General features: G+C 36.8%; 4 protein-coding genes across 6 annotated transcripts; 3 read left to right on the forward strand and 1 right to left on the reverse strand.

Moving 5' to 3' along the window:
* Positions 1–385: 385 nt before the first annotated feature.
* On the reverse strand, positions 386–4,850 carry LOC133683171 (uncharacterized). Of its 2 annotated transcripts, none has more exons than XM_062106711.1 (4): positions 4,499–4,850; positions 2,953–3,503; positions 1,331–2,242; positions 386–1,051 (listed from the first exon to the last, which is right to left on the reverse strand). In XM_062106711.1, exons 1-4 carry the CDS (start codon positions 4,661–4,663, stop codon positions 778–780), a joined length of 1,902 nt encoding a protein of 633 aa, XP_061962695.1. In that variant the 5' UTR covers positions 4,664–4,850; the 3' UTR covers positions 386–777. The 2 variants fall into 2 exon arrangements, with proteins under 2 accessions (XP_061962695.1, XP_061962694.1); XM_062106710.1 differs by having other exon boundaries at positions 2,953–3,509.
* A 650-nt stretch (positions 4,851–5,500) lies between these two features.
* LOC133683176 (translocase of chloroplast 33, chloroplastic) lies at positions 5,501–10,552 on the forward strand. Its single transcript, XM_062106718.1, has 8 exons — positions 5,501–5,681; positions 5,864–5,965; positions 6,069–6,176; positions 6,268–6,392; positions 6,543–6,807; positions 9,781–9,849; positions 9,936–10,097; positions 10,187–10,552. The coding sequence occupies exons 2-8, from the start codon at positions 5,870–5,872 to the stop codon at positions 10,253–10,255; spliced, it is 894 nt and encodes a 297-aa protein (XP_061962702.1). The 5' UTR covers positions 5,501–5,681; positions 5,864–5,869; the 3' UTR covers positions 10,256–10,552.
* A 2,048-nt stretch (positions 10,553–12,600) lies between these two features.
* LOC133681510 (uncharacterized protein C594.04c) lies at positions 12,601–14,248 on the forward strand. The gene is made up of 3 exons (XM_062104561.1): positions 12,601–12,976; positions 13,077–13,340; positions 13,614–14,248. Exons 1-3 carry the CDS (start codon positions 12,740–12,742, stop codon positions 14,091–14,093), a joined length of 981 nt encoding a protein of 326 aa, XP_061960545.1. The 5' UTR covers positions 12,601–12,739; the 3' UTR covers positions 14,094–14,248.
* A 4,213-nt stretch (positions 14,249–18,461) lies between these two features.
* LOC133682019 (probable inactive purple acid phosphatase 29) lies at positions 18,462–22,124 on the forward strand. 2 transcript variants are annotated; one of them, XM_062105254.1, is made up of 5 exons: positions 18,462–19,004; positions 19,253–19,647; positions 19,849–20,299; positions 21,258–21,325; positions 21,717–22,124. In XM_062105254.1, the coding sequence occupies exons 1-4, from the start codon at positions 18,713–18,715 to the stop codon at positions 21,293–21,295; spliced, it is 1,176 nt and encodes a 391-aa protein (XP_061961238.1). In that variant the 5' UTR covers positions 18,462–18,712; the 3' UTR covers positions 21,296–21,325; positions 21,717–22,124. The 2 variants fall into 2 exon arrangements, with proteins under 2 accessions (XP_061961238.1, XP_061961237.1); XM_062105253.1 differs by lacking the exon at positions 21,717–22,124 and having other exon boundaries at positions 21,258–21,646.
* Positions 22,125–22,233: the final 109 nt, after the last annotated feature.

Below are 22,233 nucleotides of genomic sequence, written 5' to 3' on the forward strand. Positions count from 1 at the left end.
ACAGCACTGAAGTCAAGCATATCGACATATCAAAATTAACATTATCTAAATGTGATAACTTTTGATCTCTGCATTGAAAATTAATTATTCTTTTCAGCTGGCTCAGTGTTTAGCCCTGAATTAGAGAGGCATGCAGCTAGACTCTGCCTGAACCTCGTTGTTTCGTGACCAGCTCTTGGCGGGAAGAAAAGATCACGAAGGTCATCTGACACTTAAAATCACAATTAACTCCTAAGTAATGAGTTAGTGATCACGCAGCTGCCCTGTCATGGATGGCCGTCCTAATAATCAATCGGATTTGAAAAACTAAAGGAACGATTCATTCAAGAACTGATGCTATGGTCTGACATTAAAACGGCAGTCCAGCTAAATTAAAAAAGGAAAAGAAAGAGAAAACCCAGAGTTTATTGCCATTAAAACGACTTCTATTTTAAACGTTATGAGCTACTGCTTTTCCAGTACTCCAAATGAATACCTCGCCTTCTACAAGATGACTAACTAAAAAGCAGGCCACAATTTCCCTCAACTTTTATTAGTGCAAACATGATACCTGTTCTCGGCGGAGGAAAATAATCTACTTCTGTTGTACAAAGGGAATTGGTATGCATCAATACTCGGTAATGTTTTAAGAATGGTTGGCTCTTCTATTCACATCAAACCGCAGCAATTCATTTGCTGACCCGAACCAAAAATATCTGCATTTCAGACCAATGATCTCAGTTATCTTCTCCGATTTCTACCTTTTAAAGTAAGCACATTGCTAATTCATTCGTCATCTCACTCATGTTCATTAACTTGGTTCTCCTCATTGCCTCCTTCATCCCCTCTACCCCCATAATTAACCCATGGCAACATGGATTCAAACAAGACAGCCAATGCATTGCGATTCGCAACATCACGTGGAGCAGGGCCACCATCAAGTGGGTTGGCAATTTGTCCCCCATTTCGCTCAGGCTCCCTCATCCTTGGATCAACCATGAAGTTTTGCAAGTTCTCAGGTGGAAGTGTTGGAACTGTATCAGAAAAGTCTGAAACCAGCAAATGGCCGTACCTATAAAGAGAAAGAAATGTCAGCTCAAACATGCATGATAAACATGATACCAATAGTTGAATAAACCCGGATGCAATGGATCTATCACATTCTCCAGACCCCTAAATTGACGCTCAACCATAAAATTGATTCCGTCATCCAAGGGACATGAGTTATAATAACAATAAATACCATCATTGCTTATGACAAAACAACAATTAACAACAACAATAGTTAACAAATACAAATAGGTGGTTGGAGCAGAATAGAGGAACTGAGTCCATAATTCAAAACACTTACTCATTGTTCTCAGATGAAAAGGCCTCTTTTCTCACACAAGCCCAATCCTTGGCATCACTGGTACTATGTTCTAGAGTTTCGATCACTTGAAGAGCACTGACACGAAGCAATTTTTGCAAGTCTGGAAGCCTCCATATGATATAACTTTTCTCTACATATATGTTAATCAGATGATCCAAGGACGCAGACCCTGTTTTCTCTGATCGAAAAAACACATGCTTTATTATATTTGTCCATGCCTGATCTTTCAAAGGTACCTTGGCCACTAACTTTTTAAGGACTGACGGGTGAAGCATTAAAGCCTGCTTCATCAAATCAGCTGAGTTAGACTTTGTAGCACAAGTATCGGCATCTTTTGCGGGTTCCTCTTGCTCAAGATAAAACCGGCAAATGGCAAGAGAGTATGAGAAATTTGGAAACAGCCATAAGGAGTTATCACTTTTATAGTCTTCAGAAAACCATTCCAACCATGCATACTCCTCAGCCCTCAAAGCAAAGTAATCAACACAGAACATGGCCCCCATTGGATCATCTAAATCCAATGAAAGCAACAGTTTGCAAACCTCAAGAGCAGAACGATGACATCCACGTCTGTCCAAGTTTTTCATGTGAGTGAAAAGTGTTGTAAACAGTGGCTTGTTCGTTTCATGGCAGATCTTCAACTGGCAATTTGCCTGCAAGGGGGAGAATGTGGGATGCCATGCACATTCCAAGGCATATAAACTCTTCGCAATAGAATCAGCTGACATTTGATTCTCACCCACAAATTTAAAATAGTCTGCCATTGTTACAAGTGAATCCAAGTGATAAGGGTGGTATAACAGAATGCTTGCTATGCCATTCAGATCATGAATAGCCTTGGCAGCTTCAAATGTCCTCTGCGCTTGATCAGAGGAAGATGAGTGAACATACCTGTGTCAATAAAACAATACAGAATTGGGACATGCATGAGCAATGAGTTTGAAAATAAATATATTAGAATTTTTTACATGTGAACTAAACCATCGATAATTTCAATGATAGGCAGAGATGCAATATTTCCTAAAAAAAAATGAGAAAAATGGTTGCAATCCATGTAAATGACAAATATATAGAAAAAAAACCATATTTAGTAGCCCATATAGAAAATGAACACAACTTATGCAGAAGTAAGATGCTTTACACAGATTTCGGAATAAGTTCACAAACACAAATGATAATGCTCTGTCCGCAGCCAGATTGCAAAAGACAAAATGCTAGGGCTGCTTGCAACTAGACTGTTGGTTAAAGTGTCTTAGAGATCACTGTACCTTTTCAAAGTCTCATCAGGTAGGTTAAACTTTAAAGACATAATATCATCGCTTCATCCCCCCACTATGATCACTCCCCAGCCCAATAAAGAAAAAAATCCTAGCAATACACCAAAAGCATGTTTCTTGATAACCAAGATAAACCCATGACTAAAAATGAAAAATTCCCAAAGTGAATGCTACCATTCATAAGAAAGTGTCCCCTAAAGGCAAACAAGAATAAAGAATATACATTCAGTAAGAGAGAATGAAGAAACTATCAGTAATGATTGGACATCATAATATCGACAGATGCATAATCTGGGAAATATAGAAATAAAGCAAGTTCTTCACCTAAAATGGTGGTATCCATCCTTAGTTTCCAAAAACTCCATGGATAAAGATCCATCCCACCGAGGCCAATGTTCTGATGGCGAGACTAAAATAGTCCTTCTAGTATGATGGGCTCCACGTCTGCCTCCAATAACCTGTCTAGAACTGCTGGCTTGATTACTTTTCTCAAATGATTTCACCACCTTAGAACCAAAAATTCTCCTTAGCTCGTTCTCAGGATTCAAACATTTTGGATCCACTTGTAAGGCGGAAGGTGCACACTGTTTCACAAATTCTGCACAAAGTTTGGAAGTTTCTGGTTTGGTTTTGGTAGGGCAAGGTTGATGTCTTGAAGAATTAACATCCAAGGGTAAAGTATCTAACATGTCATCAAAAGGTTCTTTGACTTTATTTGTAACTGAAGACAAACCAGTCTTGCTTTTCTTTTTCTTCTTTTTCTTAGATTTCTGATTGGATGTTGAAATGGCACCAGCCATGCTTTTCATCCCAGACAATTCTTGTTTGTGATTGTTTCCCACTAACATTTCATCATCAATTTCTGGCTCATTCTCCTGCAGCTGAAATCAAACATTAGCAACTGAAAGTAAATGGAAAGTAGATATTGCACTCTTTCCTTTCACAACCACCAGTAATCCTTGAGAACAATTGTAAAACGAGGAACAAAAATTTCACAAACAAATTTCCCAGATAAACTTGCAAATACACTGTTAGCATATCTTCTCAAAGTCAAATGTCCTTCAAAATTTCACATGAATGCATCAATATGCTTGATATTTAACCAAGTCTTCACACTCCAGAGCAATTTGGCCAGTGAACAAAAGCACAAGATGGGGAGTGTAACATATCAGATAAAAAGATCAGTCGAAAAATACTGTAAATGATGCTATAAAAGCTGAACCACGTGCTTAAGAAGATTGTAATAGCCCTTCATAAGCAGGCAAAAATACATAGCCACAGGAAACCGCATGAAAGCTGAACCGAATGTAAAGAATGCTACAAACTGAACTGATTGTAGTGGATTCTATGAAAACTGGATTGGATGTAAAGGATACCATGCAAACTAAACATATTGCAAAAGAAATGGGTCAACTGCATTGGACGTCCTGTAATGAAAAGGCATGAGCATCTTTTTTCAGTTTCAGTTTTTCTGCTAGCTACAAGGCTCATGGTTTATCAAAACATAGTGCCTCTGGGTGTTGCCCTACTACAGTTTATGCTTTAAAACCTCAAAAGAGACTCTCAATTTCATAAGAGATTAATCACAATTTTACAAAGGGGCAGGTTTTACACAACAATACATCATAGGAAGGTATTGGATGCCCACGTTGAAACTTAAAAGGGAAAACTACATACATAAACAATAGGTAACACACATACTGGGCACCTTTCCATACACTGAATACCCATTATTAAGACATCATAAACAACATAAAAACAAGAATATAAACAACAGAGCAATAAAGATAGTCATGAAGCAATAGGTTACTTTCTGGTTTTGATCAGTTAAAATTGTTGTACAATAGGCGCTAGGATTGGTGAATAAAACCTGATCAACGTCATCATCATTGAGAAGGTCAAATGGGTTTATTGCAGGGCGAGTTCCCGAATAAGGAGATTCACCTTCTTCCTCCTCAGACTCATCATGATGCTGTTGCTGTTGCTGTTGTAGTTCTTGTTCTTTCAGGACTTTCTTCAATAACCTAACTGACATTCTGTCTAACTTTTTTTGCTTCTGAAAAAAATCAGAGAATCTGATTGGATTTCCTGTGTTTCGGACCTGAAAGAACAATCTCCTGGAAGACAATAGGGATTGGGATTGCTCTCTTCCTCCTAGAGGCGTAATAAGGGTGGTGGAGACGACGATATTGCTCGATTAGGAGTCTCTGGATCCTTGCCTAAAATGGTCCATTGGTTTTAGGCTTTAGCCCCAAGCACCTTCTCTTGTTCTATTTGGGCTCAGCTTGGACCTGGACTCTTCTTTTTCTTCACTAATTAGTATTTCGTAGACTCGTGGCATTAAGCCCAAAGTTGAGAAGCACTGAGAAAAAATATAATTAGTTTGAAATTGAAATAATAAATAATAATCATATCCATATAATTACCATAAACCCAGTGTCTGTAGCTTAAAAAAATATATATAATTCCTGGTATGTAAATCTTATTAGGCTTGGTTTTAGTGTGTGGAATAGGACATATGATCCCCCCCCCCTCGTTTTACGAGCATCAAGCCTCCCTGTAGCATTTTTTTTAATAATTAAAATTTATTGAACAAGTATTTTTTAAACTATTAATATTTGTTTCTCCAATGCAAGTTTTATAATGTTGCAATATTACGAGAGTATATGTATCACATATAAGATATTAATTATTTATTTAAGATATTAATTATTTATTTATTGAAACAATTTTCCTTTTTCTATGTAAAAAAAAAAAAATAGAATTAGAGAGACTTTGCATTGCATGGAATAGGTGCGTCATTTTTTAGGGCGGTGAATCGTATACCTTGAGTCAAACATAAAGCCAAGGAGATACACTGCACCAAACCCAAAAAAAAAAAGAAAAAAGAAAAAATAAAAAAGAAAAAAGAAAAGGCTTCGGCTTGATAAGGTAATCAATCCATTACACTGCACCAAATACAGAGCAAAGGCAAAACCCAATCCCCCTCAAGTCTTTCCGTCTTTCCCTTCTCTCCCGCCTCTGCGCAGTTTAGCGACGCTATCAAGAGCTCGGTAGCCATCATACTCTCTCACTCTCTCTAATTCGTTTGTTTTGACTTGCATTGCTTTCTTTTTATTATTACTCTCTAGGGTTTAGGGTTTATTCCACAAATTTGTTTCCTTTTTCTGTTCCTTAGCTGTTAGCGTTGACAATAATTTCATCTTTTAATCGGGTTGTTGTGTTTCGTTTGTAGGCATCAATGGGGTCTATACTTCGTGACTGGCAAGGGTTCCACCAATTCCCTGCTGCCACACAGTCCAAACTTGTTGAATTGTTTGCCAAATTAAAGGAAGAGGTTCCATTTATCAGTCTCTTAATTCAAATTATTTGTTCAACTTCTTCATTAATTGTTTCAGTTTTCATAATTATTTATTGTCGTGGACTATATGTTTTTGCAGGGTGTTAATAAAATGACCATACTTGTTATGGGCAAAGGTGGAGTTGGGAAGTCGTCCACTGTCAATTCTCTTCTCGGAGAGCGAGTGGTCAATGTGAGCTCCTTCCAGGTAGCCAATTTCCTGTGATTTTGGCAGCTAGTGGTCTTTGCATGCTCTATATATTTGTATATCGTTGATAATAACAATGCTTGCGTTGCAGTCAGAGGGATTCAGACCAGTCATGGTCTCACGTGACCGGGCTGGATTCACGTTGAACATCATTGACACCCCAGGCCTTGTGGAAGGTGGTTATGTCAACTACCAAGCTCTGGAGTTGATTAAACGGTTAGTATTACTAGAATCTTATGTTTTGAGCTCACTTGGATTCCTACCAAATTATTACTTCTGTTGTTCCTTTTTTTAACATTCCTGGATTAAAGATGTAGTGACCGTACATTGATTTTACTTTGGGTGTTGATGTGTCTGCTTATGTAGGTTCCTATTGAATAAGACTATAAATGTTTTGCTCTATGTTGACCGCTTGGATGCGTATAGAGTGGATGACTTGGATAAGCAGATTATTAGTGCTATAACTGATAGTTTTGGAAAAGAAATATGGAACAAAAGTTTGCTTGTCCTCACTCATGCTCAGCTTTGCCCACCAGACGATCTCAGTTATGATGTCTTTTGTGGTCGAAGATCAGAGGCTGTTTTGAAGACTATTCGGATGGGAGCACAGATTAGGAAACGAGATTTTGAGGTGCATGTTTTTCTTAATGTCTATAAACCCACTTCTCTTGTTTTTGTTCTTTCTTTTCTTTTTCTTTTTTTAAATTTAGTGGGCAACAGCTTCTCATTGGCACTCCGGATAAGCAACAATATGCTGACTTGTTTCCAAATGATAAGTGCATAATTTGCTGCATATGCATGTTGATAATCTGTTGCAAACTGCAACTAGCAGAGTGAGCTGGTTTTTTTTTACTTACCATACACTATTTCTCCTAAAATAAATACGCACCCTCTCCCAGAGACCCATATGCATGTATTCATGGGTGCGCATTAGACCATCTTACGCTAATGATCAATGCTATAGATGGAGCCACCATTTCATTTTCTTTCGCTGTCATTTTTTTTCAACATGGAAAAAAAGGACATGCAATGTGATTAATTACTTAGCTGGTGAGTAAGTGCGAGATCTTATAACCTTCTAAGAAACTTGAGGTTCGTGATGCCATGGTTCAAGAGATTTCTACTTGCATTTGTTAGAAAATTAATGGAGAATCATACCTTCATTTTTCTATCCACTAAGATACTAAAAACTTATACCAAGGTTCTTTGCAACTTTCTCCAGTTCAAATGTACATGTTTGGTTGTTGACAAATGCAAAGGAATGCTAAAGTTGGAGATTTGTTGTTTTGCTTCAGCCAATTCATTCTTTTTCCTGCATTGCCAATTATTTACTGCTTCTAGCAACATGCACACCCACAAATGTGGTTTAGATACTTTAAATGAACATTTATTATCAGAGGAATAAACAAAATGGTAAAATAATCTTTAAGTTATTGAGTATGTTTTCAAAGTATCTTCCATTTTCAATTCTCATTAATATCGAACATGTGAATTGTTTAGAAAATAATTTCAAGTTCTTTTTCTTCAACCATGACATCCATGTTCATTCTGGATGTTGAGGATTACCATGGTAGGTGAAGTTGGTACATATTACAGAGGACTGGATGAGGCATTAGAGAAAGGAGGCTGTTAAATGTTGATGCTAGTGCTCTTGATCGTGATGTTAAAGGAAAGGAGATGATATCTTTATTTTAAGCAGTAATCAACCTTAGTTCCTGTTGACAAAAGTCACAAGTGACTACATCTAAGTGGTCTCTTGATATGCTTTAGCAAGAACAATTCTACTTCCTCTGGGGGAAGATAGAATCCAGGAAGCTAGAGCATTGGGGATATAGGCTTCCTAAGTAAGGATGATTACTAATAATTTCTCATATATGATTACTTGGATGTTGTAGAATGTCTTATGCTGGTATACAAGGCAATTTAATTCGGTAGCTTGAGGAAATCATGGAGAGTTCAAAATAAATTTTATCTGGTGCTTTAAAAGCAAAGGAAGAGGTGAGGTTCCTAGGGAAATTGAGAATCTCAGATGAATATCAAGTTCACGACTAGTGGGAAGGAGAGTGGCATGATGGTGGCTTATGTAATGCAGTTAATTTAGCCCTTTCCCCCTTTATTTCTGTATTGTCACTGTGGAAGTCGGTTGGAGCTCTTTGCCTTGACCACTAGAAAAAGGTAAAGCACGATAGTGCAGTCTGGGAGCGCTTGCCAATCATCCCAATTTCTTGTATCCTTTTGAGCCAGATATGCCATGACTACTTGTTCCCTTTTATTCACAAAGCAATTCTCGACTTTCTTTCTTTCTTTTTTACTCTGTCCAGATTTGTCTTCTTTAATTTCATCCCAATTGTCTATGGAGTTCCACTGCATCCTTCAAAAGCAATGCTTTAAAAATATTATCATGAGATATCCTGAGGGTGAAAAGTTTTTCCTTTTATTGCTTTGCATAGCTTTATCTGTTGAATTGTCAAAATATTTTCAAGTTTGAAACTTGGCATTTCACAAGTTACAGTGGAGTTTGGGCAAATATTAAAGATTTGTGTTGGAAAGGAAAAAATTTTCTGTATGATATTACTTAAAGAAAAAAAATACTTTTCTGTTTAGAAAATTAGATGCGCTGTTATTATCAGTGGGAAGGGAAGACTTTGCCTTTTCAAATAATTCCCTCGTCCTGGATCTGAAGTTTGTAAATGAAGATCATTTATGATGTCTGTAAGGAAGGGTCATGCTACTCAAGCTATAAAGTGTGCTTGAAATATTGTGATGTTTTATAATCTCTATTTCAGAGTTCTGTGAATTGATTGGAAATTTCTTACTTCAAAAAATGTATTTTCCAGTGTTGGATGCATGAGATTGAGATATGCATATTTGGTGTCCAAGCAGCTAATTAACCTAGAAGTTGGAGAGGGTCTCACAGAAACTAAACTAATTTTGTGGTTCATGAGTGAACGGGATTCTTCATGGGATGAGAATAATGCCCTGGATTCATATTTGGAAATCTACTATAGTGATGAAAATGCAGAACCATCTTCAACCTTTATCTTTCTTTTTAGAATTATCTTTGCTATAGTTTTGAGGAGGCGTTAGTAGAAACTAAATTAGCTCTTCAGTTCTTCATGGGATAATAAAAAAATGGGATAATCAAAAAATGTATTTTCCAGTGTTGGATGCATGAGATTGAGATATGCTCATTTGGTGTCTAAGCAGCTAATTAACTTGGAAGTTGGAGAGGGTGTTACAGAAACCAAACTAATTTTGTGGTTCATTAGTGAATGGGATTCTTCATGGGATGAGAATGATGCCCTGGATTCATATTTGGAAATCGACTATAGCGATGAAAATGCAGAACCACCATCTTCAACGTTTTTCTTTCTTTTTGAGAATTATCTTTGCTATAGTTTTGAGGACGCGTTAATAGAAACTAAATTAGCTTTCCAGTTCTTCATGGGATATTGGTGTCCTGTAATTGTATTTGAAGATTATCTACAATGATGTAAAATGCACATCCATCTCTATGGTATCTGTAAACAGGGAAGATAATTTTTTTTTGTTCTTAGTGTTCTGTTTATGTAATCAATCATTTGCATGCTTTTGATGTGTCTAGGACTCTGCTGTTCCAGTTGGTTTGGTTGAAAACAGTGGGAGATGCAACAAAAATGAGAATGATGAAAAGGTTTACTCTTTATGCTCTGAATTTTTGATAATTTATTCATTCATTTAAAAGATTTGTTGCAAATTCCTTATAATTTTGAGTTGCAGATTCTCCCAAATGGGGATGCTTGGATTCCGAGCTTGGTAAAAGAGATTGTTGGGGTTGCAACAAATGGGAAGAAATCTCTTTTAGTTGACGAGAAGTTAGTTAATGGATCCGAGTCAAATGACAGGGGAAAGATATTTATTCCTCTTATCTTGGGGGTCCAGGTAAAAATTTACCTAAATCAAGTATTCTATTTGTGGTAGAACTGGTGCATATGATCGATGTTATTCATTGCTGTTTTTTAATCTTGCAGTGGCTTCTTGTGAAATGGATTCAACGAGAAATAAAAAAAGATATTGTGAACGGGGGGAAGTATATTTGAGTACTGTTAGGTTGCCCTCAAGTCAGGTGCAAGATCTTATGTGGCTCTTTAATGGCCTCTTCTTCCTTCTTTCTCCACCTTTTTCTATTCATTTCCTTTTATGTCCTTGCATCTTCACTATTTCTGAATATCTAGTCAATCTGTACCTGTGTGTTTGTGTTGTGAGTTCATTTTTTAGGGACAGAATATGAGTGAAAGGAGGCTCTTGCTCTTCAATTAAGTGTCTTCTTTTCCAGTTTTATGTATTTTTTCCCCGCATTTTTTATTTGAATTTCATTCATGAATTTTTCCATTTAATTTGGTTCTTTTTAGTACTTAAAAATTTCCCTCTATCCTTTACACGTTTAGATGATAGAGTTTACCTGTGAAGAGAGAGGTATTCGGGTGCCCTTTCTTTGCAAGTGGAGGTGCCGAAGTTATTGCGCATCGGTTATATATGTTTCTTTATCTTTTGCTCATTTTGATTCCTTGCGGCGATAGTGCGGTGAGCACAAATGAGTTAGCATGGTCTCGGATGCTACTCTCTACCAACCTCTACATGCTAGGAGAATCCGATTTCGCCGACCTATGCAGGGCTAAGACTAAAACTACCTCTTTAAAATGTGGTCCCTGTAGTTTGCTTTAAGTTCTATTAAAGTGTTTTGAGCAATTTCTACTGGGCGCGACCTTGTGATTATGTTTATTTCACTCCCGGCGTGTCAGCCAACAGTTAAAGCTGTTTGCCATCTTTCTGCGGAGATTGCGGGTATTTGCAAGAACTCATGGATGGAGGCGGAACCAAAGGATCGGAAGTGGGGGACCAGAGCAGGGAAGGTTTTTATAAAATGGATGCCATCATTAAAGCATACCACCATAGCCTGTAAACATCATTAAAGACACCACAATCATAGTAAAAATCTCATAATTATATATATTATGTGTCACATGAATTTGCATTGCACGCCTCACAATCATTGCTGGCTTCTTAATCGGCCAAAAACTAGTCAAAATATATACTCCCGGTCACCTTTTTGGATTCTCACCATTGCTGGAGGTCTGATTATGTTGCAGTTTTTCGGTGTGCCTGATGCCCCTTGGCAATCGGTGATTTGGTGTCAAGCGTGCTGGAAGGGCGACAGGCGCAGTTGTCTTGTGGTTGGATTAGCTGGGACTTTTATCATGTTACGGTTCATGGGTAATGCCAGGCATGCAATCGACGGTCTGCACCATTACATGATCCATACAAACAATCAGATCTTCTCCTAAAAAGATGAGCAACACTTGCCCTGTGTTTGACATGGGGACAAGTCCAAAATGTCTACTGTCCTAACCTCATACTGAAGTGGTTAGTTCGAAGGATAAACGGGCAATTTTAATAGTAAACAACAAGTGGCAATCTTTTTTTTTTCTCCTTCTCTTTTTATCCAAAATGGCTGTAGAATTACACAATCCTTTCCATCAGGTCCATTCCAACCTCCAAGGCTCCCAATTCGCGGATAAAATATTGAAAGGCGCTCCCACTAGGTCCTTCATCGGAGATGGCCAGCCAATTTTATAACGTGGAACTACCTTTTTCTTACCCCTCATGACAAATTAGTGGTTTAAGTCTATCATTAAAAACTTGCATCACTTTTATGCTGAAAAATTAGGCCAAAGTCGGATCCCAAATAGGAATGGTAATGGAGTATCCACGTACTGAGTTTCTATTATATCCTTTGCATATTTCATTTAGGTTATCGGGTTTTGGATATGCATGTGTATTTGTCATCTAGATATTACTTGTTACTTATTTTAAAATAAAATAATAATTTACATACTTGAACTGTGTGTGTGAGAGTATATATATATCAGATTAATTTTGAATCGGATTTAATATTGATACTATATTCATAAATTATCAAATAAAATAATTATATATATAAAAACATCCACTCTTAATTTGAATAGATATAGATGAAATTATGATGAAAATGTCATTAGTACTGAAATTTTTTAACTAATGACTAAAATATTATTTGGGAGTGGATTGTATTTTTTAAAATTTTTAATTTTTTAAAAAAGAATTCAAATTAATGTTTTTTTTTATTATCATCATTATTATTACTATTTTGATGTGTTAATAACAAATATATATATATAATTATTTGAATATATTTTTAAATAAACAATATTTAAAAAAGCATTTATATAACTATCTTAAACACGATATAATTAAATTCTCATCGTAATATGCATCAAATTGGCAACAGGCATTTAACAGAAGGTAGGGCATAATCATGATTAACAGCCACCAGTGCTTGATTGAGTGTGGGAAACCACAGCCACCACCATGCATAAAAGAGAATCAAATCTGGTATCTTAAATAGAAATAGTAATCTAAAAAACACCATGCCATGCTAGCTAGCTAGCACTTTTCCTCTTGGAACCTTTCGGAACAAATAGCTATAAATTTAGGCCTCCTGTGTTAACATAGGTAGGTATCCAGAGCAGAGCATAAAACACATCATGGGCACTGCTAGTAATTTGAAGCACGCAGCTGTTTCTTTCTTGGTTCCACTTCCTTCAATTCTCTTCTATCTCTACTTCATTAACCATTACAAAACAAGCACCGTAGATGGCACTACACTCTCTCCTTTCTGGTCATGGTGCGTCGACCACCCTCTTCTATTGGTCAACGCCCTCTTTTTCTTCAATGTCAATGTTCTCTTCTGGATCATCAGTCAAATCCAAAAGAGCCACTGGGTATGTTACCGTATTATTAGTTTTACATTTTCCAATCAAGTTTTGTTTCCTTTCGTTTTCTTGGATTCGTTTATTGAATTTTGTTTTGTGGGTGCTGCAGATGATAGATTTGTATTGGACTGTGATACCAATGTTGCTCGTTTATTACTATGCAACATACCCTTTGGCCCAATATAACTTGTGGAGGTCGAGAATTGTGATAGCATTGACATGGATTTGGAGTTTGAGACTTACCCACAACTACTTTAGGCGGGAAAAGTGGCAATGGGGTGTCAGAGAGGATTGGAGGTTCACTGATATGCGTGGCCAGTATGGCAAGCATTGGTGGTGGATTTCCTTCTTTTCTGTCTATGCCTCTCAGCAGGTAATGTATGATTGTATCTTTGCTTATTTCTATTGATAATTTGGTTCTTAATTGAGGATAATTGACTGATCTAAATTTGGTTAAAACTGCTTGACGAATTGCCACAATGAGATTTCACTAGCTGGAAGCTTTTCAAAGTATTTTGGCTTTACTTGTTATGTTGATGTCTTGTGTGTTTAGTCTGCCATGAATTGTTGCAGAAAGTTGAAATTTCTCAGCCACAAGCTCTTTAATGGAGATTCTTTTCTTATTTGGTGATCTCTAATATTGCAGATGTTTCTGGTTGGTATATGTCTCCCATTCTATATTGTTCACTCAGTTGATAAGCCATTGAATGTCTGGGATTTTGTTGCTGTCGCTGTATGCTTGTGTGGAATTGTGATTGCATACTTTGCTGATACGCAACTTCATGAATTTGTGACAAGAAACGACAAATTAAAAGAGCTTGGAAAACCAACGGTGCCAAATCTTGATAGGGGCTTGTGGGGTTACTCACGGCATCCAAATTATTTTGGGGAGCAGCTGTGGTGGTGGGGACTGGTGATATTTGCATGGAACCTGGGACATGGATGGGCTTTCGTTGGGGCCTTTGTTAATAGTATGTGCTTGGCATATGTTACCGTGCTTGTAGAACAGCGGATGCTGAAACAGGAGTACAGAGCTGAAGCATACAGGCTTTATCAGAAGACAACTTCAGTGTGGATCCCTTGGTTCAGGTCATCTGCTTTTGCTAGAAAAGATAAGGACACTTGAACTGATACAGGTCCCAGTACCCAGCTTCTGTAGTTCTTTATAATCTGTTGTTCTTCAGCAATTGTTCATGTTCTCTGTTGTTGATTTCAAATTGTCTGTGTAGCTAATAGATCACTGTATGGAAATGTATAAATTATCGTTGCATTTTCTTTGAAGTTTGCCATGTCATCTGAAATTTTGAGCATATGCTGAATGTTGAGTTCTGGATTTCCCATGCTACCCGTTTTGTCATCAGGTTCCTTCTCGCAAAAAATTGAACACAGTAGTTTGTTGTATGACGTGAATGGTGAAGCAAAATTTGGCTGCAATGCCATTGTAGCTCTTAAATGTATTGGGCAGAAATCTAGCTTTATTATAGTGGTGTCTCAACTGAAAATGAATACTGGCCTGCTCAGAATTTTTTTCCTCCTAAGGGCTGTGCTGGTGCAGATCACCTATGTCACTGTCACATCTGAGCTGTTGAAGTTTGTTAACAATGTCTCAAGTGTCTACTGTCTTAACTTATGTTGGATGTTCTTCTAGCGTCATTGTGAACCTTGGCCATTAGGTGTTTTGGGTTCTTCCGTAAAGTCATGAAACACGTTGTATCAAAATAATAAGAGTAAGCAGATACTCTCTATAGAGCCGTTAAGGAGAATGCCATTGCTTGCCAGTATGCACAAGCATTCCTCATGAGAGGGAAGAAGAAGAAACTAGAGCTAACATGAATGTTATATTGTTAGCTCCCTGTGCAAATAAGTTTACTCGTCTTTAGCCCGGTCAGAAGAGCTGCTTGCTCCTCAACATACCCCAATGAAGCCACTAGCTCTATTCCTGCAACCAGAAATACCAAGCAGCTCTTTCATTAGCATTCCATAAAAATCTTTCTGCTTCTAGCTTGGGGGGCTATCCTTCAAGATCATATGTTAGGAACCAGCAAAGTTTCTGGATGATTTCTGTGGATGTGGTTTTGCAGGTCATGTATTAAACATTAGAAGAGATCCTGATTCTACAGCATGAGATGGTTTAACCTTTGAATCCTGGGACGTAGGGATGCTGCTACAATGAACTTCGTATAGGATTAACAGAAACGTGAGTATTGGATACCATTTTAGTTTGATAGGATAAAAAGCTTTATTCCATGAACCTGTCAACAAGAGGAGTGGATGTCTCACTCAGCAAACATTAAATTAAGGGTTTCCAAATAAATTATGATATAGAATTGAAGGCCAGATAAATTTTGAAAATATGACAATGAACAGATCACATCGTATGTAAAAGGGAATGTTTTATAGATCAACTCATGAATTTGTTTCAATGGACTAGAATTGTGTTATATTGGAACCCTTAGGGGTTAGATGATTCAGAAAGCTTGCTGGTGCTTATCCTTATCAATTGTGAGCTCATCACTGTCGGTTCCGACAATTTGATGGAAGAATGGCTGAACAGAAGTAGATGGCTTCAAGTTGAGATATAACGAGTTTTGGATCCATTAGAATGAAGGTATGGATCAGGTATTGTCATTTATGAAGAGGTTAATGCTCTTGGCCTATATATTCTGTTTTTTTAAGGATTACATGTTGAAATATTGTCTTTTACTTCTAGAGCTTTCATGATTTCTTTTGCTGTTTTATTCTAACATGCCATTACTGTGGAGAGTAGCTTTCCGACTTCTTAAACAAGGTGCTGTTGCTCTAAGTGTAGTCTGTTCTGTACTGTGTGAGACTCGCATTATTATGGCAACATAGCCTGGTACTAGGTGTGGCCTGAGTTTGAATGCTTTGTGAGAAGATGATGAAGAGCTTGAGCCGTGTCAAACCCTGCAAAAATTGTGGTCCACTCAATTAAAACCCGTGAACCTACCATGTACATTTTGAGCCAGTGAACCTATCATGTACCTCATTAATGAAACTAATATGCAGCATCGGAACACAACAGGACAGAGGTTTGGATGGCGATGGTCCTGATGGATGAATCTCTATAATGCTGTAACGCGAGGATGGGTGATGGGCAACTAGCACAATTTTGAACCTGGGTATTGCTTCACGGTATGCTGAGTCCCTTTAAAGATTAGATTTCTATATCGAAACTGACAGGATTGTGTTTCTTCAATAGAAATGGCGGTCATCCTTCCAATGAGATATCGTATCCTTCTACATTTTATGGCATAAAAAAGTATTGCCGCAGGAGCAAAGGAATGCTATACGATGTCTTGGGGTAGAAATCCTCATGCTATTATCCGCCCATGAAACTTCGGAGCTAAATCATACCAAACCATAAGACATTCGACCTCCAGCCTCCAGCCCAAGCCAACCAGCTATCTCCTTCCTTTTAAATGTTCTTGAGCACGACATTCAATTGTGCATTGCAGACACTTGATTTTATCAAGGAAGATAACAAACATTACTTAGCTGTCTTTCCTCTTTTCTTTAGTTCTGTCTATCAATTGTCATCTCTGTGAAGCATTCTAGTTCCGAAACTATTTGGATAGGTCTGGTCGTGTTACTCGAAGGCACACCAATGCTATGAGTCCTATAGTGTTGTTGTTGGTATAACCTTAAAGACCCTTGGAGGCTTATCCTGCCGGTAAACGGTCTCCTCCCTCGTATCATCATCCAGTTTTTGAATTCTAAAGGATATCACGCGGTTTCCTGTGGGTATACTAGTTCAGGGATAAATGGTCTGTTTTAAATCTGATTCGAAAAGTAAATATTTCCAGCACGAAAATCAAGAGTGAAGAGATAGAGCCTTCAAGTTCATGTGATATTGTCAGTGCAACGGATTTTGCCCCTCAGAGCTGAACCACCAACTTCATGTTTGTCTTCTCTTTCCTGTGTTTTGTACTTGGAAAATTGAAGTGGATCCGTAATTCAGCACCTAAAGTATTGAAAGGACTTAAATAAAAAAGTTTGAGTAACAAATAAAAGAGACTAAACATCTGTTTTATCTTCAATTTCGGTTCCTTAATCTCTAAATCTTTAAAATCAATAGATTGAATTTGATTTGGTCAAACTAAGCATCAATCAAATAATAAACATTCCTCAACACCGAGAGTTTCTTAAACAAAATCATAAAAATAAATCATAAAAATCAATTTAAGATCAAAGCAACATTAAAGAAGCAAAATCATGGGACAAAAAAAAAACAAAAAAAGCTTTCACTGTGTGAATCCATAATCCATAGTGAAAGCTCTCATGCCATAATAAATGAATAATGCCTCTTATTTTTTTAATGTATTTGGCATTTGTCCCCTAAATGCAACTAAAATCACATTGTATGTCGATAGTTTATTTACGAGATTCTGTTATTTTGTGACTTAAATAAAAAAAAATTAAATATAAAAAAATATTCATATTATAAGAAATTATTTGATATTATTATTAAACTTGATCAAATGAATCAATATTAAAATCTTATGATATAACTCATTACTTAATTTAGATTTAAAATTAAATTATAAAAAAGTTTTCATAACATGACTCAGTCGACTTGATAAGTCTAGAAGTAATATGAACAACCAGTAAAAATCATAGTATGAATTTAAAAAAAATAACTCAAGATAATTTTTTTTAATATTAAGACATTACATATTGGATAAATCTTTATTTAATGACCTAACTGTTAAATTCATGATTTGAGTAATGAACTCCACAGTAATAAAATAAACACTTTTAAAATTGAGTATAAATCAAATGTTAGAGTATTTATTTGAGACTATAATAATAAAAAATTTAAAAACAATGATAGAGATGAAAGAAAAAAAAAGTGAAAATGACAAAAAAAAAAGAAAAAGAAAACAAGAAGCTAGCTGACATCCTTCACTGTTAATAATAATAATAATAATAACAATAATAAAAGAGATGAGTTGACTCCGAACTTTTTTTTAGATGTACTAGGTGATTACTAAAAATCCATTTCGGAAATGTCAATTAAGAAATGAATTTATATTTGAAATCGTAATTAATGCTAAAAAAATCATTAGATGTTGAAGCAATCTGTTGTTTTTAGAGAGGGCTTAGAGTTTAAAAAAAAAAGAAAAGAAAAAGGGCATCACGTTGATTGTTGAAGGATGATGAATGATGATGATGCTGTTAAAATCGGGACAAAGGAAACGAAAATGAAACCTTATGTTATAGAGATGGGGCGCAGAGGGCATATATATTCTTATGTAAATAATGTATTCCAAGATTGTCTGTCGCACTGCTTTCAGCAATCAATGAGAAACCGTGACAAAAAGTGCCTTGAGAGAGATACATGGCGAATAGATTCTTTTATTTTTATATTCGTTTTCAAATTATAATTATTTTAAGAAATATTAAATTAATATTTTCTTAATGATTTTAATGATATTTCTAAGAAATTCTTAATATGTTAACATTATAAATAAAAAGAATTAAAAAAAGAAAAATTATCTTTGATGATCAAATAAATTTCTACCTTTTCTGTATCTCTGTTTATTCATCCTGTGACATGTGATGAGTATCCGAATTCAGCTTTGTTTGTCTTGATTGCGATTCTGACTTGCGCACATCAGCTCAGCTCTAGGCTATAAGCCAAGCTAGGCTCACGCTCTGTATCTAGCAGCAAGCAACTGCAAAAGGGCATCGGGGTTTGCAAACCAGACTGAGTAGAGAACAACAATGGCGAAGAAGAACAAACCAAGTCTTTCGCTTTCTCACTTTGTTGGGGTAGTGGTTTTTTCTCTCTTCTTCGTTCCAAAATCCGTTTTGGGTGTGAAACATGAGCTACGTTTTGGAAAAAATGGTGAGTTCAAAATACTGCAAGTGGCAGATATGCACTTTGCAGATGGCAAGACCACGCCTTGCCTTGACGTGTTCCCAAATCAAATGCCTTCTTGCTCCGACCTCAACACTACTGCCTTCGTTGAGCGCATGATTCAAGCTGAGAAACCCGATTTTATTGTTTTCACTGGTACACTTCCATCTGCACTCTGTAACTTTTTTTATTTCTGATTCCAAATTTATATTATTGGTTCTGATTCTTTTTGTCTATGTATGATTTCATTTTGAAATTTGGAGAAAACCCGGTTGTTAATTTGTTTACATCAGCAAGTTTCCTAATTTGCTAACAGTATATGGCATTTAGTGGCTAAGCTTTAACAAGTATGTTCCTTTCACAATCTAAGCTAATGGAAGTATTATTTGCACTGTGGCCAATAGGGGATAACATCTTTGGCTTTGATGCCACCGATGCTGCAAAATCACTGAATGCTGCCTTTTGGCCAGCAATTGAATCGAACATCCCATGGGCTGCTGTTTTGGGGAACCATGATCAAGATTCTACTTTGTCAAGGGAAGGAGTCATGAAACATGTTGTTGGCCTTAAGAATACTCTCTCTCAAGTCAACCCTGCTGGGGCTCACATCATTGATGGTTTTGGGAACTATAACCTGGAGATTGGCGGGGTTAAAGATTCATGTTTTGAAAACAAATCAGCTCTTAATCTTTATTTCCTTGATAGCGGAGACTATTCCACCGTTCCGGCAATCCCTGGCTATGGTTGGATCAAGCCCTCTCAGCAGCTTTGGTTCCAACGCACTTCTGCAAAGCTTCGGGTAATAATTACCACTATTTTTTACAGTCGAAGTAATCAGTAGGTCATTCTATGAGCTACTTTTATCATTTATTAGTAAAAAGGACCACTACTTTGTCTACACACAAATAGAATAGACATTACGCAGATAGTTTCAACTTGAAATGAGTGCAATAGCTTAATTGTGATCTGTTGAATAGCCATTTTTCCCTTTTCTCTTCAGAGAGCCTACATGAGACAGCCAGAGGCTCAAAAAGGACCTGCACCTGGGCTGGTGTACTTTCACATCCCATTGCCTGAATTTGCAAGTTTTGATTCATCAAACGTCACAGGGGTGAGACAAGAAGGCATCAGCTCTGCTTCTGTGAACTCGGGTTTCTTCACAACCATGGTAGAAGCTGGGGACGTGAAAGCTGTTTTCACAGGACATGATCATCTCAATGACTTCTGTGGTGAGCTTACTGGTATACAACTTTGTTATGCTGGGGGTTTTGGATACCATGCCTACGGGAAGGCGGGGTGGTCAAGGAGGGCAAGGGTGGTGGTAGCATCCTTGGAAAAGACAGAGAAAGGAGGTTGGGGAGCTGTCAAGTCTATCAAAACATGGAAGCGCCTTGATGATGAACACCTTACTGCTATAGATGGTCAGGTCCTTTGGAGCAAGAGTCGTGCAGGTAAGTTCTTACTTAACAACCCTTAATTAATCATTTGCACATGTTGAAACTGTACAAGACAGACAAACGGATAGTGTCTCTCAAGGGCATCGTTGTGGAGCATGTGACTAATAACTATTAGGAAATGCAATATACTGGAAACAGAAATTGCAAGTTTTGTCTTTGTATGTTGGCATATTGGCATATTGGTGCCTTGTGCTTTCTTGCTTGTGTTCTGGCAAATAATATTAACCAGTTTATTTACTTAAAGATCAATGACTTGTACTGCTGGCCGATACTAATTTGTGTTCATCTTTTTATTGAAAAGTTCTTCATTCACTTGCCAGTTTTCAATTGATATTAATTAGTTTCATCTTCCTATCCTTGAATTGTCATATTGCACTGTGCAGTTAATCGTCACTACCATGATTTACATGCTCATCAATACAGAAAATTTAGCATAGTTAGATATGACCATGATCTACATTCTCATCAATATAAAATCTTTCATAAGAAAAGATATAATGACGCCCATTGAAAGTTCAGGCTGCAATTACCTGTCTACATTACCTAATCCATTTCCTGCGATGAATCGTACAATTGTTTCTTTTGTTTCAGATGTTTCGTAGTTTAGCAATAAAGTAGACAAGACATTAGCAATGCCTGTGGTGCTAGGTTGTTCACTTTTGCTTTATGTTGCAAAAAGAAAAAAAACCATGCTTCATTGTCTTTTTGGCCTTTCACTTGATTATGAAAAGGTATATCCCTGTAACAAGGTTTCCCCCAGTCTATCTCCTTTCTTACCAAAGTGAGGCACCTTTTCACCAGTTATGGAACTTCCTTCTACATCAGTTGCTTTGTGTTTCTCAGGTGTCAGTAACTGTTGCATATGTTCTTATTGGGTAGGAGCTGGTGCATTCCTGTATTCTGATTCATGTCTTCCCCCCTTTGTTTACTATTTTTTCATTTGCTTGAACAGGAGTACGTAGAAAGAAGCAGGTTGGTGATGCTGAGTGATGAGCACATGAGATGGCTTACCACGAGGAAGTAAGTTTTGAATCAATTTAAGTGGGAATGTTTCACATATTTTGTTACGTTATTCATAGATTTTGATATACATGTCCTTGAAGTAAATGAAAAGGAAGAGGTAATTACAAAAGGCAATAAATGGATAATCATGCTTGAGGAAGGTTCACGAATTTGATCATAAAATGTAATATTTAATGGTCTGTGGAAATATGATTACTAGATACGATAGCCTGTATCTTGCACACTGAGATGTTGAGTGCAATTGCATCTGGCATGTTGTGATCCAACAGGCTGTATCTTGAGTCAATATGGTTGATTACACCAAACAACATATTGAGTCCTGCCGTCCTGGAGTCAACTTATTAATCGAAATGTAATGAGCATCTTGTATTTGGTTCTTAACAAACAGAATAACGTAAGCTGCTGGACACACATAAGAATCTGGGAATCAAAGGATCATGGAGCTTTTGGATTGTTTCTTCATTACTGATGTGGGAGTTTTTCAATGCCTCTGACTGAAAACGAAATTGAAGGTATCACGACAGGGATGGCTGAAATTCTGTCATCCTGCTCAAACAGGCAGTCATGCAGATGTGCAATATTCAGTCCTTTTTCCGCGATATCCAATCATAAATCATGAGGAATATGTCAAGGTTTTTCTAGAATGTATTAAAAATGCTATAGAAAATGTTATGAATCGTGTGGAAATTGTCAAGGAAAAGGTATCAAAAGACTAAATGTCTTCGGTGGAGAAGCCACCTTAGCGATACATGCAACTCTATCATATACACACCATTTAACTTGCGCCACTTAAAAACACAGTTCACAATCCTGTAACTTGTAATTCAAATAAAATATTTATTAAATATTACAAAAACTAACGCATATCAATTTATTATATCTAAGTGCACAAGACTTGCAACACA

Source organism: Populus nigra, chromosome 2 (assembly GCF_951802175.1).
Source record: "Populus nigra chromosome 2, ddPopNigr1.1, whole genome shotgun sequence".
Classification (NCBI taxonomy): domain Eukaryota; kingdom Viridiplantae; phylum Streptophyta; class Magnoliopsida; order Malpighiales; family Salicaceae; genus Populus; species Populus nigra.

Excerpts from the sequence above, each read along its gene's own strand:
- LOC133681510 (XM_062104561.1), top strand. The coding sequence starts at position 12,740 with ATGGGCACTGCTAGTAATTTGAAGCACGCAGCTGTTTCTTTCTTGGTT. Across the intron at positions 12,977-13,076 it reads AAATCCAAAAGAGCCACTGG|ATGATAGATTTGTATTGGAC; the intron begins GTATGTTACCGT and ends TGGGTGCTGCAG. Across the intron at positions 13,341-13,613 it reads CTGTCTATGCCTCTCAGCAG|ATGTTTCTGGTTGGTATATG; the intron begins GTAATGTATGAT and ends CTAATATTGCAG.
- LOC133683176 (XM_062106718.1), top strand. The coding sequence starts at position 5,870 with ATGGGGTCTATACTTCGTGACTGGCAAGGGTTCCACCAATTCCCTGCT. Across the intron at positions 6,393-6,542 it reads GCTCTGGAGTTGATTAAACG|GTTCCTATTGAATAAGACTA; the intron begins GTTAGTATTACT and ends CTGCTTATGTAG. Across the intron at positions 9,850-9,935 it reads AAAATGAGAATGATGAAAAG|ATTCTCCCAAATGGGGATGC; the intron begins GTTTACTCTTTA and ends TTTGAGTTGCAG.
- LOC133683171 (XM_062106710.1), bottom strand. The coding sequence starts at position 4,663 with ATGTCAGTTAGGTTATTGAAGAAAGTCCTGAAAGAACAAGAACTACAA. Across the intron at positions 3,510-4,498 it reads ATGATGATGACGTTGATCAG|CTGCAGGAGAATGAGCCAGA; the intron begins GTTTTATTCACC and ends GTTTGATTTCAG. Across the intron at positions 1,052-1,330 it reads TTTTCATCTGAGAACAATGA|GTACGGCCATTTGCTGGTTT; the intron begins GTAAGTGTTTTG and ends TTCTCTTTATAG.
- LOC133682019 (XM_062105254.1), top strand. The coding sequence starts at position 18,713 with ATGGCGAAGAAGAACAAACCAAGTCTTTCGCTTTCTCACTTTGTTGGG. Across the intron at positions 19,005-19,252 it reads CGATTTTATTGTTTTCACTG|GGGATAACATCTTTGGCTTT; the intron begins GTACACTTCCAT and ends TGTGGCCAATAG. Across the intron at positions 19,648-19,848 it reads GCACTTCTGCAAAGCTTCGG|AGAGCCTACATGAGACAGCC; the intron begins GTAATAATTACC and ends TTTTCTCTTCAG.